Source organism: Dasypus novemcinctus, chromosome 4 (genome assembly GCF_030445035.2).
Source record: "Dasypus novemcinctus isolate mDasNov1 chromosome 4, mDasNov1.1.hap2, whole genome shotgun sequence".
NCBI lineage: Eukaryota > Metazoa > Chordata > Mammalia > Cingulata > Dasypodidae > Dasypus > Dasypus novemcinctus.
In genome coordinates this window covers 75,586,468-75,601,225 of record NC_080676.1, presented here as the reverse complement: position 1 = coordinate 75,601,225, position 14,758 = coordinate 75,586,468, and the positions used below count along the sequence as shown (strand labels likewise).

General features: G+C 47.6%; 1 protein-coding gene across 1 annotated transcript in view; it reads left to right on the top strand.

The window, feature by feature from the left end:
- Positions 1–14,758, top strand: part of KALRN (kalirin RhoGEF kinase) — a 775,504-nt gene that overhangs the window by 595,252 nt on the left and 165,494 nt on the right. Inside the window, 1 exon segment of the mRNA XM_058295672.2 lies at positions 2,438–2,684. Coding sequence (XP_058151655.1) covers positions 2,438–2,684 — 247 coding nt within the window.

The following is a 14,758-nucleotide window of genomic DNA, read 5'->3' as shown; positions in this document are numbered from 1 at the left end:
CAAGTTAGAAGGAAGTTTAGTGGTCATCGAGGGTCTTAGAGGATGGTGGAATCTATTTAGTGGGATGCTACCAGCAATTGAGGGAAAAAATGAAATAGAAAAAGAGGGAAACTATCAGGATGAATCTTCTTTCAGTGTATATTCTTTCAGTATATATTCTTATGCAATATATCCTGGTTAAAATATAAAATATACTTCCTGTAGAGGATTGCGATTCAAAATGTTTAAAAACAATTTGATCAAAGGCCAAGCAAAACCCTGCTATGACCAGTAGCTCAGGCTGTCTTCTCTCCACCTGCCTCCACCCCCTCCAACCACAAGCATACCTAAATGTGTACATAATTTGTGTGGCTTAAGGAGCATGGGATTTGTAGCCACAGTCTGGGTTCAAGTCCTGCTGATTGGCCGTGGGCAAGCTATTTGACTAGCGTTTCTCAGAATCACCCTGGGGGGTAGAAGTGGGGAGAGGTCTTGTTATGAATGCACATTCCAGGGCCCTAACCCAGGCCTACTGAATCATCATCTCTGACTGGGGAGCAGGGAAGGGACTGGCCAGAGAATCTGCTGTTTCATACACTTCCTAGCTAATTTTTATGCACACTGAATGTTCCAACAGCTGATCTCGACATTTCTGAGCTCTCGTTTTCTGAATATATAAGGTGGAGATGGTAATAACACCTGATTATTGTAAAGATCAAGTGGATTTTTGTGAAGATATTTTGTAAACTGTACCAGCACTCTACAGATGCTAGATATTATCAATCTTGCAACGTCCTTCTCTGGATGACATTTTAGAGAAGATAGCTCCAGGGGAGTGGGAGAATGGGACTCAGGCATTGCATGGGACCAGGAAAGTTGAATGGAAACGAGGCAACAGGCCTGTTTTATTTATTTTTTTTCTTCCTCTCTCTTCCCACTTTCCACCTTCTGTTCTGATTTCTCTTCTTGATCTAATCCCAGCCGCAGTGCCATGCCCATCCATGGAAGTGTGCTTAGCGGGCACAAACCATTCTGTTCTATGGTTGCTGGTGAGGCCTTTCACAGGCATCAGCTGCAGCATCACTTTAACGTTTTCAGGCCCGCTGTGACATTCAAGTTCCTTTACTAGAAAAATCACACAGTCCCAAATGCTGAGCTTTTGGCCCTGGTGGTCTCTTGAGTTCCTACTCACTGTGATTATTTGCTGTTTACCATTCAGCAGAAGGCTCCAAGAGTGTATGTGAAATAGCTAGTGCACTAGTCTGGCTGCTGGTGCAGAAAATTCAGGTCCTGGAGGTTTAAATCAGAGCTGCACAGACCGAAGCCAAGGTCCCTGGCGGTGGGGGCTTTCCCTCTGAACTGCTGTTTGGAGGAAAACATGAGAGAATAAGAGGCTGGCGAGCTAGGCCTCTCGGATTCCTTATTCCCTCCCTCCTCTACCTCTCGCTCTACCTCTCAGTGCAGCTGCTGTCCCAGGAGGGATGCTCTGTACTTAGTTTTATGGGACAGATGAATAACAGATGTATTCTCATGGAGTTGTGAGGCCAGAGGAGAGAGGGGAAAGTGCAGCCAATCTCCTAAGATGAAAAAGTGAAAAGGATCAGTGTTTAGCTAGTAGAGGGGCTCCTGCCCCTGTCCCCGGAGACCCTCCACCCAGTTTTGTGGATCCATGGCAGGGAAGAGGCAGACCTGGAGTAAAGGCAGGGTGGTTCACTAGGGATGGGCAATTGGTTCCTAAATAAGATGTGGCCCCTCTTCTTCTCTCTTTCCCCTCTGTGGCTCAGCTAATGTAAAATAACCCTATGCCCCTTCCAGGTAACTGATGTTCTGCCTCTGCCTTTCAGTTGAAATCCCATTAATTTGTGTGCCAATCACAGCCTCGGTTTTAGGCAAACAGTCCCGTGAGGGGTGGGGTGGGGGGTGTTGCGGGGGTTAGAAGGGAGGTCTTCTTTTCTGTTATTCCCAGACATTACCTAGAATCAAATGAGAGGGAGGGAGTTAGAAATAGCTGTCAGCACAGTCTGAGCAATGACAGGGGGCGGGGAAGGACGGAGCACAGGGTCGTGTCCTTGGAAGGAGTAAAGGACATTCCCGGGAAGGTTTAAAAGGCACAATTAGCTGGAAGCGTGGCAAAAGGAACAATGACAAAAGTCCTACCAAGCAAGAAGGAATTGGAATCCAAGCCCTGGTTGTGGGCAGGGTCCAGACTTGCTACAACTTGAACGTGTCAGATTAAATGGCCTTGTGTTAATTACATGTCTTTTTTCCTGTTTTCTCTCCTGTTTCCAACGCCCTGTTCCATCTCCTGCCTTCTCTCCACCCTAACTCCCATCTTTCCCCCTGGTCCACACTTGCCCTTTTTCTTTCCCCTCTCTGCCCTCCCCTGCCCCCCCCCGTGTCCTCCATCCCTCCGTGTCTCACCCCCCTGTCTCTCATATGCCCCCTCCCTGTCCCAAAGCTCTCCGGTGGCTGTGAGTTGACCGTGGTTCTCCAGGACTTCAGCGCGGGCCACAGCAGTGAGCTGACCATCCAGGTGGGGCAAACGGTGGAGCTGCTGGAGCGGCCCAGCGAGCGGCCCGGCTGGTGCCTGGTCCGCACCACGGAGCGCAGCCCCCCGCAGGAGGGCCTGGTCCCCAGCAGCGCCCTGTGCATCTCCCATTCCCGAAGCAGCGTGGAGATGGACTGCTTCTTCCCCTTGGTGAAAGGTAGGGGGAACAGAGCGGGAAGGATACGTGGCCTGACTAACTGAAGAGCCTGGTGGAGCTCCTGACACCCACGTGGGGTTTCCCCATGACCTGGTTGTGAGGAGAGAGGGTTGGGAACTAGAAGAGAAAGAGCTGCTGACTAGCTCTGGGACTTTGGGAATGTCATTTAAGCTTTCTGAGTTGGTAGCCTCATCCTTAAAGTGAAGGTTGAATTAGGTGACCTCTGTGATCTCTTCCAGCTCTGGCACCATATCCCCCACATTCAGAAAGGTCCTCCTCCTGTGACTGCAAGCCCAGCTCCCCCTTTCTCCACTGACCACTCTCCCTCGCCACAGCAACCGGCTGCCTCTCTGCTCCCCTCCCACACCAAATACTCATTCCTGCTGACGCGGAGGCACACGGCAAACCGGAGGTCGTTCCCTTCAGCCCGGCAGGGTTCGAGGTGCATGCCTTAGTTATGTGCCTCTGAGGGACACATCGTTTGGGCTTTGGCTTCTATATTACGTAAGCTTGGCATTTCCTCTTTGCTCCCTTTTCCTTATACCAAGAAACCAAAACACCTACAGCAGTGGTTCTCCAGGTGTGGTCTTCAGAGCATCACCCGGGAACTTGTTAGAAATGCAAGTTTGCATGCCCCATTCCATACCTTATGAATCAGTGGGGGTTTCCAGCAGCCTGTAGTTTAGCAAACCCTCCAGGCGAATCTGAAGCTTATGGTGAGAATCACCAACTTAGGGTGTCAAAGCTGGCAGGGGCCTTGATGCCTCTTGTTTTACACGGAGGAAAGTGAGGTCCAGGGCGTGACCCAGAACCAAGTATTAGTTCTGAGCTTATTTTTATAACTCTTCACATCATGAGCATCGAGGAAGCATTTTATGCAGACCTGGGCCAAGTATTTATGGGGAAAAGAAGAGGGGAATGGATCTGATTCTGTTGGGAGGCAGGGAACAGGGTTGCCATGGAGACCTACTGCAGGCTTCCTGGACCACAGGTGCCTCCACCTCTCACAGCACATTTCCCCTGACCCAAAACCCCAAGCGGAATGGGATGCTGAGGTCCCTGGGCATCACGCAGTCAGTGCCAGCTTCTGGTGCCTGGGGTGTTTTATTTGATCCTCCCAGCAGGCCTGTGTTGTCCTCACAAACGTGAAGGAGAGGTCACACAACATTAAACTAGAGCCCGAGTTCTCTGAAAAGCTCACTCAGGAGGTCTGAATTGTATATATGATACAGACCTGGTAGACACAATGGGCTTATTAAATGTCTGACGTGTTTCTCTCTGGGCAATTCCAGCCTGTCCGTCTCCAAAGCCTGACTGCCTCCTTCCCTCCACTAGGTGGCGATGGCGGGTTGCAGCACTAGCGCTGCCCGACCTGACCATCTAGCCTCTGGCTGCTTTTTCCAAGAGAGAAAAGAAAGCTGAAGACCTCTGACCTCCACCACCTCCTTCTTATCCTCACCCCACTTTAGCCACCACTACTTTTTCCTTATTTTTCTCTGAGGGCTAAGAAAGGACCGTGTAAGGAAGTCGTGTGGGAATTTGTATTTCAGGGGACAGCTTCTCAGCCCTTTGAAGCAGCTGACTAGGGAAACTCAAGTTTCTAATACCAGGGAAGGGGAAAATCAAGGAAACTCAGGAATATGGTTCTGATTAAAATTTAGCCAAGGGGGAAACAAGCCGGGGGTGCACCAGCTTGGAAAGCTTCCTCCCTCCTGCTCAGGCACCTCCCTCCCGGGTGTGCTGGCCTCTTAGCAGACCAGTCCCACCAGCCCTGCCTTCTCCCATCCCGGCCCACTGCCTGGCTGGCAGCCTGGCCTCCTCTCCCCTCGGCAGCGACAGTGCCTCTGAGGGCCTTCCACCTTATACATTGTGCACACCTGGGTTGAGAATGACATGTTCTCCTGCTCAGGGGTTGTGGAACAGGACAGGATGGCCTCATCCAGTGCTGCAGGCCAAAATCATTTTCTTTTTCAATTCATGGAGTGGAGCTGGTCCACTTAACCTTTACAGAGAGCATTGGGTGAGAGCTCCCGGGAGGCTATGAGAAACTGGGCAGTATCTGAATGAAGTGGCAAGTGGCATGCGACTGTTCAGGCCACGGTGGTCACCTGCCAGAGATGGAGGCAGAAGAGCTGCCAACTGTTAGCAGCATGGAGGGAGCTTTGAAAAATGCCAGTGCCCAGGCCCTGCCCAGAACTATTGGAACCAGAAACTCCGGGGTGGGACATGAGGGTCGGTATTTTTAAAATATTCCTTAAGTGGGTCTAAGGTACAGCCAGGGTTGAGAACCACTGTACTAGCCAATTTTCCTCATATCCAGGGGGCATCCTAGGCACAGGAAAGCAAGGTGACTTTCCCAAACCATACATTCTGCCCATTTGGCTTCAGGACAGTGCTAAGGCTTCTCTGTTGGTCTTTCCTTCTGGTCCTTCCAGGGAGATAGCGGTGGTTCGTTTCCTCTGGATACATCACCAGCATGACTGATGTTTGCAAAAAACAACGGGCTGTGTGACAAAGTAGGGGATGGCCTGTCTTTCCTATTCCTTTACTGCCTCTCTGACACCTGGGATCTTTTCACTGGAGTTATAATCATTTTTTTATAATCCCCTCTCATTTTCTCAGCTCAGGAGGGCAGCTCCTTTTAAGACTTTGTAGCAGTGTTTTCCAACTCTAGATGCATCTTAGAACCCCCCGAGTGAGATTTTTAAAAACACTGATGCATCACCCCTCCCCAGACCAGTGAATTCAGAGCCTCCAAGGACCTGGGCATTTAAAGTCTTCAGTGATCCTGATGTTCTGTCAGAGTTGAGAACCACCTGCTAAGTGGGTTTGCATCCCCAGTGTGTCAGGCTTAGGAAATCAGTTACACTTAAGGATGCACTTGTCCTGGGTTCCTCTCCACCTGGCTCTATAGGCCCTCTGTGTTCCTTTTCTATTCCCAGGCATCTTCCCAGCTCAGGCTGGGCGTCTGGAGAAGCTGTGAGGAAATGCCACTTGGCTTAGTGAAACCAAGCCCAGGGCTTCCAGACTGGGCCTTGGAAGCGGATCCCTGGGGCATAGGAGCAGTGACCCCGGGAAGCCCCGCTGTTCTTAGCCCAGCTTGCCCAGGCTGTGGAAGGTGATGTAGAGCAGTAGGGAAAGCGTGGGCCCCACAGGCAGCTGCCACCCACAGCCTGATGATGTTGAGCAAGGCAGCGAACCAGTCATGCTCAGCCTATCATCCTTCACAGGGTTTACACCGCCCTGCAGGACTGGGATGAGGATTAAAGAGATGGCAAAGGTGACACCTGACACATACAGGCACCCACCAAATAGTGACTTTTGTTACGCTTTTTTTTAAAAAAGATACATAGATCGCACAAAACTTTTGTTACTTTTAATATTCAAGGGCAATGTTGAGATTTTACTAAAAATTAGGGAGTACCAAAGGGACAAGAGGTACAGAGTTCTGTCAGTCTATGCTATCTTGCTTCAAAGATACTACTTATTTTCTTAGGCCGCAGCCCCTAAATGGGTAAGGAATTCCATTCTGTTCACTCTAGAGCTACTGTCCCTTTTACTTTTATCCTGGTCCCCTCCCCAGACCTCTGGAGGGTTCTCCAGGATATGAACCAACCCTCTTGACCCTTTAGCCTCAAAGGCCGTTTATTCACAGATGACTGGTTCTCAAGCCCATGCCTCATTCATTCTGCCCTGTCCCCTTGCCTGGGCGAGTGGCCACGTGCCCAGCAGCATCTCCCTTGGAGAACAGCCAGTCCTTCCAGGAATCTTCTTCTCCAGGGACGTTCCTTTGCCTTCCCAGCCTATCTCATTTTCCCTTATACAGCCCTGATACCGCTCCTCATCCTCACAAATGCCTTTTACAATAATGGAGTTGCCACAATTTCTTTTCTGAACAGAGGGAGGCAGGAGCCTCAGCAAGCCTGAGTGACTTCGCAGACCAGGTGGGAAGTTAAGAACCAAGTCTACCTTTGGTGCTGTGGTTTGCACTAAAGGAGGATGTAGCAAGGTTTCCTCCTCCAGAGGAGAGCACTTCCTGCCTGTTTCTCAGTTTCTAATTGCCTCCCAGGTAGTGTAATAATCTCTTTCCATTCATCCAGCACTGTATAGTTTGCAAGCGACTTTCTCATCCATGACCCCATTTGTTTCTCACACTTGGGATTATAGATTACCAGGACAGCTATTACTATCTACCTGTTATAGATAAAAATGTCTTGGGGAGATTGGAAATGAATAAAGTCAAAAAGTTAGACAGGGGAAAGGTGGACGTTCCAGCCAGGTCTTCTGACTCCAAAAGCAATGCTCCTCCCCTGTACTACTTTGCAAGTGTGAAACTGCAAGGATAAGGTTCTGGGGAGAGTAGGTGTGTGTGGGGAGGGGTAGGTGAGTAGGTGTACCACCTGGATAGGGGCAGCTCCTCTTCAACCTTTCTCCCTCCACTCCAGTCAGCCCCTTTTTCCTTACTTACATTAGGCCAGCAGCCAGCCCCACCTTCCTCAGGGACTGCTTTGTCATATCATTCCAGCTCAAAAATCTTTAAGGATGGCTTTCCATTGCCCATGAGAAAATCTGCATACTCTTTGGAACAACACTTCACACCCTCCTGAATTTCTCCCCTTTCCCTCCTAATCTTGCCCTCTACCATGCTCAAGCTATGCAGGATTCTTCATGAATCCTTCCCCATTTCCTGCTAAGTCTCTTTCTTGGACTTGGGGAGCCAATGAAACCCCTGCCCAACTCTTTTCCTCTATCATTCCCTCATGGCCCAGTTCTTGCATGAAGTCTACCATGAATATTCAAATTTTAAATAATCTCTTCCTCCTCAAAATCTATGAACACCACTGTCTGTACAGTTTACATAGAATCTCATCACTTTCTTTCATTATAGAAGTGGATCATCTCAAATGACCTCATTATTTTATATACAGGGAAACTGAGGCTTAGAGCAGTGTAGCTGTTTGCTAGTAAACTCAAAATTACAAGTTTCCTAATTTTCAGTCCACTTCTTTTCCTGCTATGTATCTTTATCCTTCATAGCATCTCAGAATTGGAAGTCTCTTAGAGGCCCTTTACTCCAAATTCCTTCCCCGTACTGGAATTCTTCATAGCCCTTCTCTGAGAGAAAACCAGTGGGCTCTGTTTGACCACTTCAAGTGGTAGACGCTCACCACTTGCAGAGCTGCCCACTCCATGCTTAGGTAGCTTCAGTCACTGGAAAATTCTGCCTTACACCAAGAGAAAAATATTCTTCTCTGAACTGTTGTTCATCACTCTTCTCTTAAGCGTTCTCCCTCCTCTACATAGTTTGAAGGTAGCATGCCTATCTCCCTTTAATCTTCTCTTTTCTAGCCTTCTTTCACCCATTCCTCCTCAAAAATGAATTTGATGCTCCTTTCCATCCTGATGGCCTTCCCGTAAGTGAACTCTAGTTTTTCAGCATCCCCCTTAAAATGTGGAAACTGGGATTGAGCACAATGCTCTTGCTACAGTCAGAGCCAGCACTTAACACTTCCCTCAAACTGGAATTTCATATATGCTACTAAATATACAACCTGGGTTTGTTTGCTCTTTGTAGTAGACTTATATTAAGCTTGTAGTAAACTCGTAAAAAATACCTAACATTTATTGAGCCTTAGTTTAGGCCAGGTTCTGAGTTAATGTTTTAATCCTAATAACAATATTTTCCTTGTTTTTACAGACAAGGAAACTGAGTCTTAGAGAGATTAGTAACTTGCCCAAAGTCACATAGCTAACAAGTGGTAGACCTAGATTTGTACCCAGTCTGCCCATTTCCAAAGGTGTCACTGTTTACCACTATACAACCTCCCAAGTCTGAAGGCATTGAGACTGGTACTCTAGTTTATCTTCCTAGCCTAACCAGCTACCCGTTAACCATTCTAGCTGGATGAAAATTTAAAGAACATGAACCCATTACCAACAGCCCTCCATGCCGCCTCTCATTTTCCCTCTCACCTCTGGCCTTGTATGGTTTTCTCCCTACAATGATTTGAAGGCAGATAAGAGGGAGATTTTGTCTGGTGGGTACTTTGCTCATTAGTGAGATCCTGGTGTCCCCAGCTGGAGCAGAACAAATCTGAGCAGCATTCTGGACAGGAGGCTGAGTTTGGTCCAGCTCTGATAGGGGCCAGCCAAAGCCTGGAGCTTTTCCAGCCTGTCTAACAGATTTTCTGCAGGATAGGAAATCAACTCCCTGCTGCCAGGAGCCAAACAACCAAAAAGTTCAGGCAGCCCGCCTTTGCTGTCCCCTCTGCTATCACATACAGACTTAATGGCACCTCCTATCGATTCAGGACAATCCTCAAAAAATGCCTTTCTTTCTGTTACTTTTCAGTATAATTCTGCATTAGGAGCAACTAATGTCAGGTTTCCAGTTTACTCCATAATACCTAACACAAGGCTTCACCATGGGAAGCTGACTAAATGATTGACTGGAGAATATACATTCCCAAACCATTTCACTTCAGATAGGAAGTAACATGTTACAAACTACAGCTTGCAGATCTACAGTTCTACTTCATTTGTACAGGAGTCCATCTGTAATTGACCAAATGTGAGATAGACACTTTGGAATTCAGAACTTACTTCCTCTCAGAAACAAAATTATATGTGGGAGTGGGGATTATGAATGAGAGTGGAAATTACAAATAGGTTTCCACATAAGCCTGCAAAATTTTAACATTAACGTATTTTAATTATAGTATATTTGCAATGAAAAATAGTAGTAAGATTGTTTTTTAAAATTATAGTAATGTTGGACAAGAATAATTGAAACAAAAAAAGCATTTGCGTGAGAAATGCTATAAGTTATATGAATGATACTTCTTAAAGAAAAGTGTGTTTAAAGGAAGACATATAGATGGAGATGTATTAGTGTCAACTCTAAGCAGAGCTTCTACTCATTTTTTTAGAATTATAGAAAGTTAGAATTGGGAAGCAGATGTGACTCAAGTGATAAGGCCTCCACCTGCCATATGGGAGGACCCAGGTTCGATCCCTGGGGCCTCCTGGTAAAAAAGAAGAAGAGAAAGCCTGCCTGTGCATTGAGTCAGTGCCCGCCTGGCAAGCTGAGTACCTGTGCGGCGAGCCGAGTGCCCATGTGGGTGCCTGCACAGCAAGCCAAGTGCCCACTTGGTGAGCCGAGTGCCCATGCAACTGCCCGTGTGGTGAGCCAAGTGCCTGTGCAGCAAGCTGAGTGCCCACTGAGTGCCCGCACAGTGAGCCAATGCCAATGCAGCAAGCCAAGTGTCCATGCAAGTGACTGCATGGTGAGCCAGTGCCTATGTGATGAGCCAGTGCCTGCGCAGCAAGCCGAGTGCCTGCACATGTGCCAATGTGGTGAGCCAAGTGCTCACACCATGAGCCAGTGCCTGTGCAAGTGAGTCAGCAGCAAGATGATGACGCAACAAGAGAGACAAAGGGGAGAGTCAAGGTGAAGCGCAGCACAGACCAGGAACTGAGGTGGCACAATTGAGAGGGAACCTCTCTCCATATCAGATGTCCCCAGGATCAAATCCCAGGAAATCCTAGAGGAGAAAGACAAGAAAAGACAAAAAAAAAGAAATAGATACAGAAGATCACACAGCAAATGGACACAGCAATAACAGCAGGTTTGGGGAGGGGGAGGGGAAAAAAAATAAAAATTTACAAAAAGGAACTTGTTTTAAAAAGAAAAGTTAGAATTGAAACTTTCCTTTTTACAATTGAATAAAAGTGGCTCCTAATTAGATTTAATTTCACGTCAGAACATTGGTTTTCATGGACTATTGGAACCTTAGAATTAAAAGCACATGAAAGGTCTTCTGGTTTACCTTCTCCCTACAGAAGGTTTGTCCCTTCTACAATATCCCTGACAGGGGGTCAACGAAGTGTTACTTGAGCACTTCCAGGAACAAGGACCTCATTACTTCTAAAGGAAGCTTCTTGCATTTAGTGCAGACCTAATGGTTAGAAAATTCAACTCCCTTGGAGCTGAAATCTAAGCACTTCCTGCCCATTCCCCCTCCTGTTCGCCCCTCCACAACATCTTCAGTTTAAATCTCCCAGCCCAAATTCAGTCATGCATCTCCTTTTGATCTTTATCTATAACACAGAAACTTGATTTTCATATAAAATGTTAGATGATTCTTTCCTAAGCTACCACTTAATGAGAGCCTAGCAATTTCCCCATAAATTCTTTTTATTTAAAAGTAAGTATACTTAGAGTAGAATAAAGCATTCCTAATTAAATTCAATAACTATAAACTTTAAGGTGACTGTGTGTGTGGTTTTCTAGACTTGTTAAACATCCTTGGGTTTAGGTACTTCCAGCAGTCCACCCTCACCCCTGGACTTTGGGTGTGCCCCTGGTCCTCACTCACAGACCCCTTGATCTAGGCTTTCTCTCTGGACACAGAGCTCAGAGGCAAGAACCTTCCCTTCTGAGACTCACTATGGTTTAGGTTTTTTCCATGTTTATTCCCTCCAGCCATTCATATTGCCGTTTGTTATAAAGTTTCTATAGTTTTTTTTTTATCTTCCTGTTCTTCTAAAATCGCATTTTTATTATCTTTCATTCATATCTTCCTAAATTACCTCTAGAATCCCTTCTAGTTCTAAAAAATGTCTACTTTTTTCCTCCACGTCAGGTAAGCACCCTTGGTAACCTATGTTTAATGCACCCTAGCACAGAATAAACATCTTCAATTTATTAGGTTGAACCACAAGAAAATGTCATTTTTGGATTTAAAAATGGTTGAATATCAGCCATTTCAAATGGTTCAGCCTAATATGTTAAAGTCAAGCTGTCCTTTCCTAGAAGAGTACTCACAAATGGTATGAAAACAGGGAGGGTTTGGTTCTCAGGGAGTCAGATGGGCTGGGGGGAGGACAGGATGTGGAATGAGAAGCCACTTATTTCAACTGGAAAGTCACTTAATCTTCCTGGGCCCTAGTTTCCACATCTTTGCAAGAGGAAGTGATAAAAATGCCTGTCTCACAGGCTTGCAGGGAGGCTCGAGAATGGCAATTTAAGTGAAAGTGCTTTTTAAACTCTTAAGTCCATCTTACTGTTACATGCTCAGGCTAATTGTTTAGGTGAAAACAAAAGTGACCTGGCCACATGCATGAGGCTTCACATCATATATGTAGTGTGCCATGGAAGAGATGGCCGGGGGCAGGGGGCGTGTAGGGTAGCTGGGGTAGACCTGCCTCTGAGCCTGGCTTGGCCACTTACTAGCTGATGACCTTGGGAAGGTGCTTTACTCTATCAAATGGAGTAATAGTACTTACTGCCCTTGAGGTTTGACTTCCCAGCCCAGGCCTGCCATATCAGAGGCCGAGACTTTGAGGGTTGGGGTACATATGAGGGCGTCACCCTTCAATTTAAGGAGAGAAGGACTAAGGGGAGTTTTATGAAAACTGCCTTTTTTATTTCATGTTTCTTTTTTTTTTTTTTTAAGATTTTTAAATTTATTTCTCTTCCCTCCGCAAACTCTGCCCCCGCCCCCCGCCCCCGAGTTGCCTGCTCTGTGTCCATGCACTGTGTGTTCTTCTGTGTCTGCTTGTGTTCTTGTCAGTGGCACCGGGAGTCTGCATCTCTTTTTTGTTGTCATCTTGCTGCGTCAGCTCTCCGTATATGCAGCCCCACTCCTGGGCAGACTGTGCTTTTTTTGTGCGGGGTGACTCTTCTCATGGGGCGCACTCCTTGCGCTTGGGGCTCCCCCATGCTGGGGACACCCCTGTGTGGCATGGCACTCCTTGTGCACATCAGCACTGTGCGTGGGCCAGCTCACCACATGGGTCAGGAGGCCCTGGGTTTGAACCTTGGACCTCCCATGTGGTAGTATGCTCTATCCATTGAGCCAAATCCACTTCCTTCTTATTTCCTTTTTCACTCAATTTCTTCCACTTACCTTTTTATGTTAAGGTGGGCCAGACATGCCTCAATAATAATTGTTCAATCTCAGGGGGAACCACCAGGTTGGTGAGCCCTCCCAGGATGCAATTTTAGGAAGAGGGAGATATATGCCATCCAATTCACCCTTTTCCTTTTTTAAAAATAAGCAAGCAGCAATGATGGTTACTACCATCCATCAGATATTCTCTAGGATATCAAAGGACTTGGCATCGAAGATTCAAATAGGAGATGTCAGGCCAGGCCACATCCTTCTCTAAACACACTCGGTGTGATGCTGTTTCCAAGTAGAGCTGAACCTGGAGGGAGACACATGCTGTAAAGTCAAACAATCTGATCTCTCTGGGGCCCTCTGCAGACCCTGCCTCTTTCCTTTTGTACACAGCCTGCTGTGACTTAGCTTATGCCATGCCTATGTTGACAGCATATTTCCATGCCTCCCGGTACTCACTGTAAATCTGTGAATTCACGGGATAAGATGTCCCTTATCATCCAGAGGAGAGAAAGGTGAGGCTTGAACATTTTTCTTGTCCTTTGGTGCCTCATGAGCCAGCTGACGGGGCTCAGAGTTAAAATGGCAGCCTCTGGAGTCCAGTGCCTGAGAAGAAAGGCTTTTGCTAATTGTGCTTTCGGAGGCAAGGTTGGGATGGCGGAGTGGAGGTCACCCCACAGAATGGTCCCCACAAGACCTTGCTTAGAGCCAGTTCAGCTGGAACCATTCCCCTGCCACCCACCCCCCCCCCAAAAAAAAAAAAAAAAAGTAAAAGGAGTCCAAGAATGACACTCACTGAATGTATCTTGGGGAGAAGAGAAGGAAGGACACTGGTCTGGACTGTTGGAGATGAGCCCACCCTGTGTACCCAAGAAGAGCCAGTGGTGTAGGACACTAAAGGCCTTGAGACGCTACAGCTCGAGGCGCTTTGTGGAGCAAGATTCTGACCTTCCTCTTGATGCCTCGCTGTCCTCCCATCTGTCACTTGAACCTTGAGAACAGCCGCCCCTTATCCAGGTCCATGCAGTATTGAAACTGCCACCTTAACCCAAACCACACAAGCATGTTTGAGAAGTCTTCCATTTCCCAACTACTGCCATTTTTAATGCCAGCTCTCTGCCCTCTAGGAGCAGAGAGGTCCAGTCACTGAGCAGCCTGCCCTTTTCTTGGTCCATGCCGTGGTGGTTGGTCTGGGTCATCTAGTTTCCCCAGTATTGCCCACTAGCCCCAGCCAGGAACCCTGGATCTGATGTTGTCCCCATTTGCCTTACTTTCCACCTGGCCCTTTAGGCCACAGGAAGTACAGTGGTCTTTTGTTATACATAGGTGGGCAAATAGACAATTGCCAGGGCGGAGCTGCTGCAGAGCCTCCTGAGCTCGCACTGTTCCAGTGACTCCCATCCACTTCGAGTAAACAGAGTTCTTCCTGTGGCCTGCAAGGAGGCCCTTAGGAACCTGAATCAGAGCTGCATCTGACTTCATCTCTTATATATTCCTTTCCAGTGCTGCTGCACATTACCAGAAACTTAGTGGCTTAAAACTGCACAAACCTACATCTCAGAGTCCTGTAGGTTGGAAGCCCAACACGGGTCTCACTGGGCTAAAATCAAGGGCTGCATTCCTTTCTGCAGCTCCAGGGAGACAGCGTTTTTCCTTGCCTTTTCCAGCTTCTAGAGGTCGCCACAGGCCGTGGCCCACAGCCCCTTCCTCCCTCTTCAGAGCCAGCAGCGCTGCATCTCTCTGACCATCTTTCCATTGGCACGGCTGGGAAAGGCTCTCTGCTTTTAGGCGCTTGTGATTAGATTGTGCTCACCTGGATATTCCATGCTAATCTCCCCCACCCCCGGTCCTCAGATTAATCACATCTGCAAAGTCCTGTATTTACAGGTTCTGGAGATTAGGACGTGGCCGCCTTAGGGAGCCTGCACATCCGACCACTCTCCTAACCACATGCCTACCTCAGGACCTGCCCCCTTCATTCCCTCTCCCTGGTACACCCCAGGCCCCCCAGAATGCCGCATGACTGGCTGCCACGCTGCCCTCCCTCCTCTGCACAAATGCCACCTGACTCAAGAGGTCTTCCGAGGCTCCTTCCCTCTGCCGTCACCCTCTCTAGCCCCTTCCCCATTTTATTTTTCTTTACTGCATTTATCACTACCTGATATATTT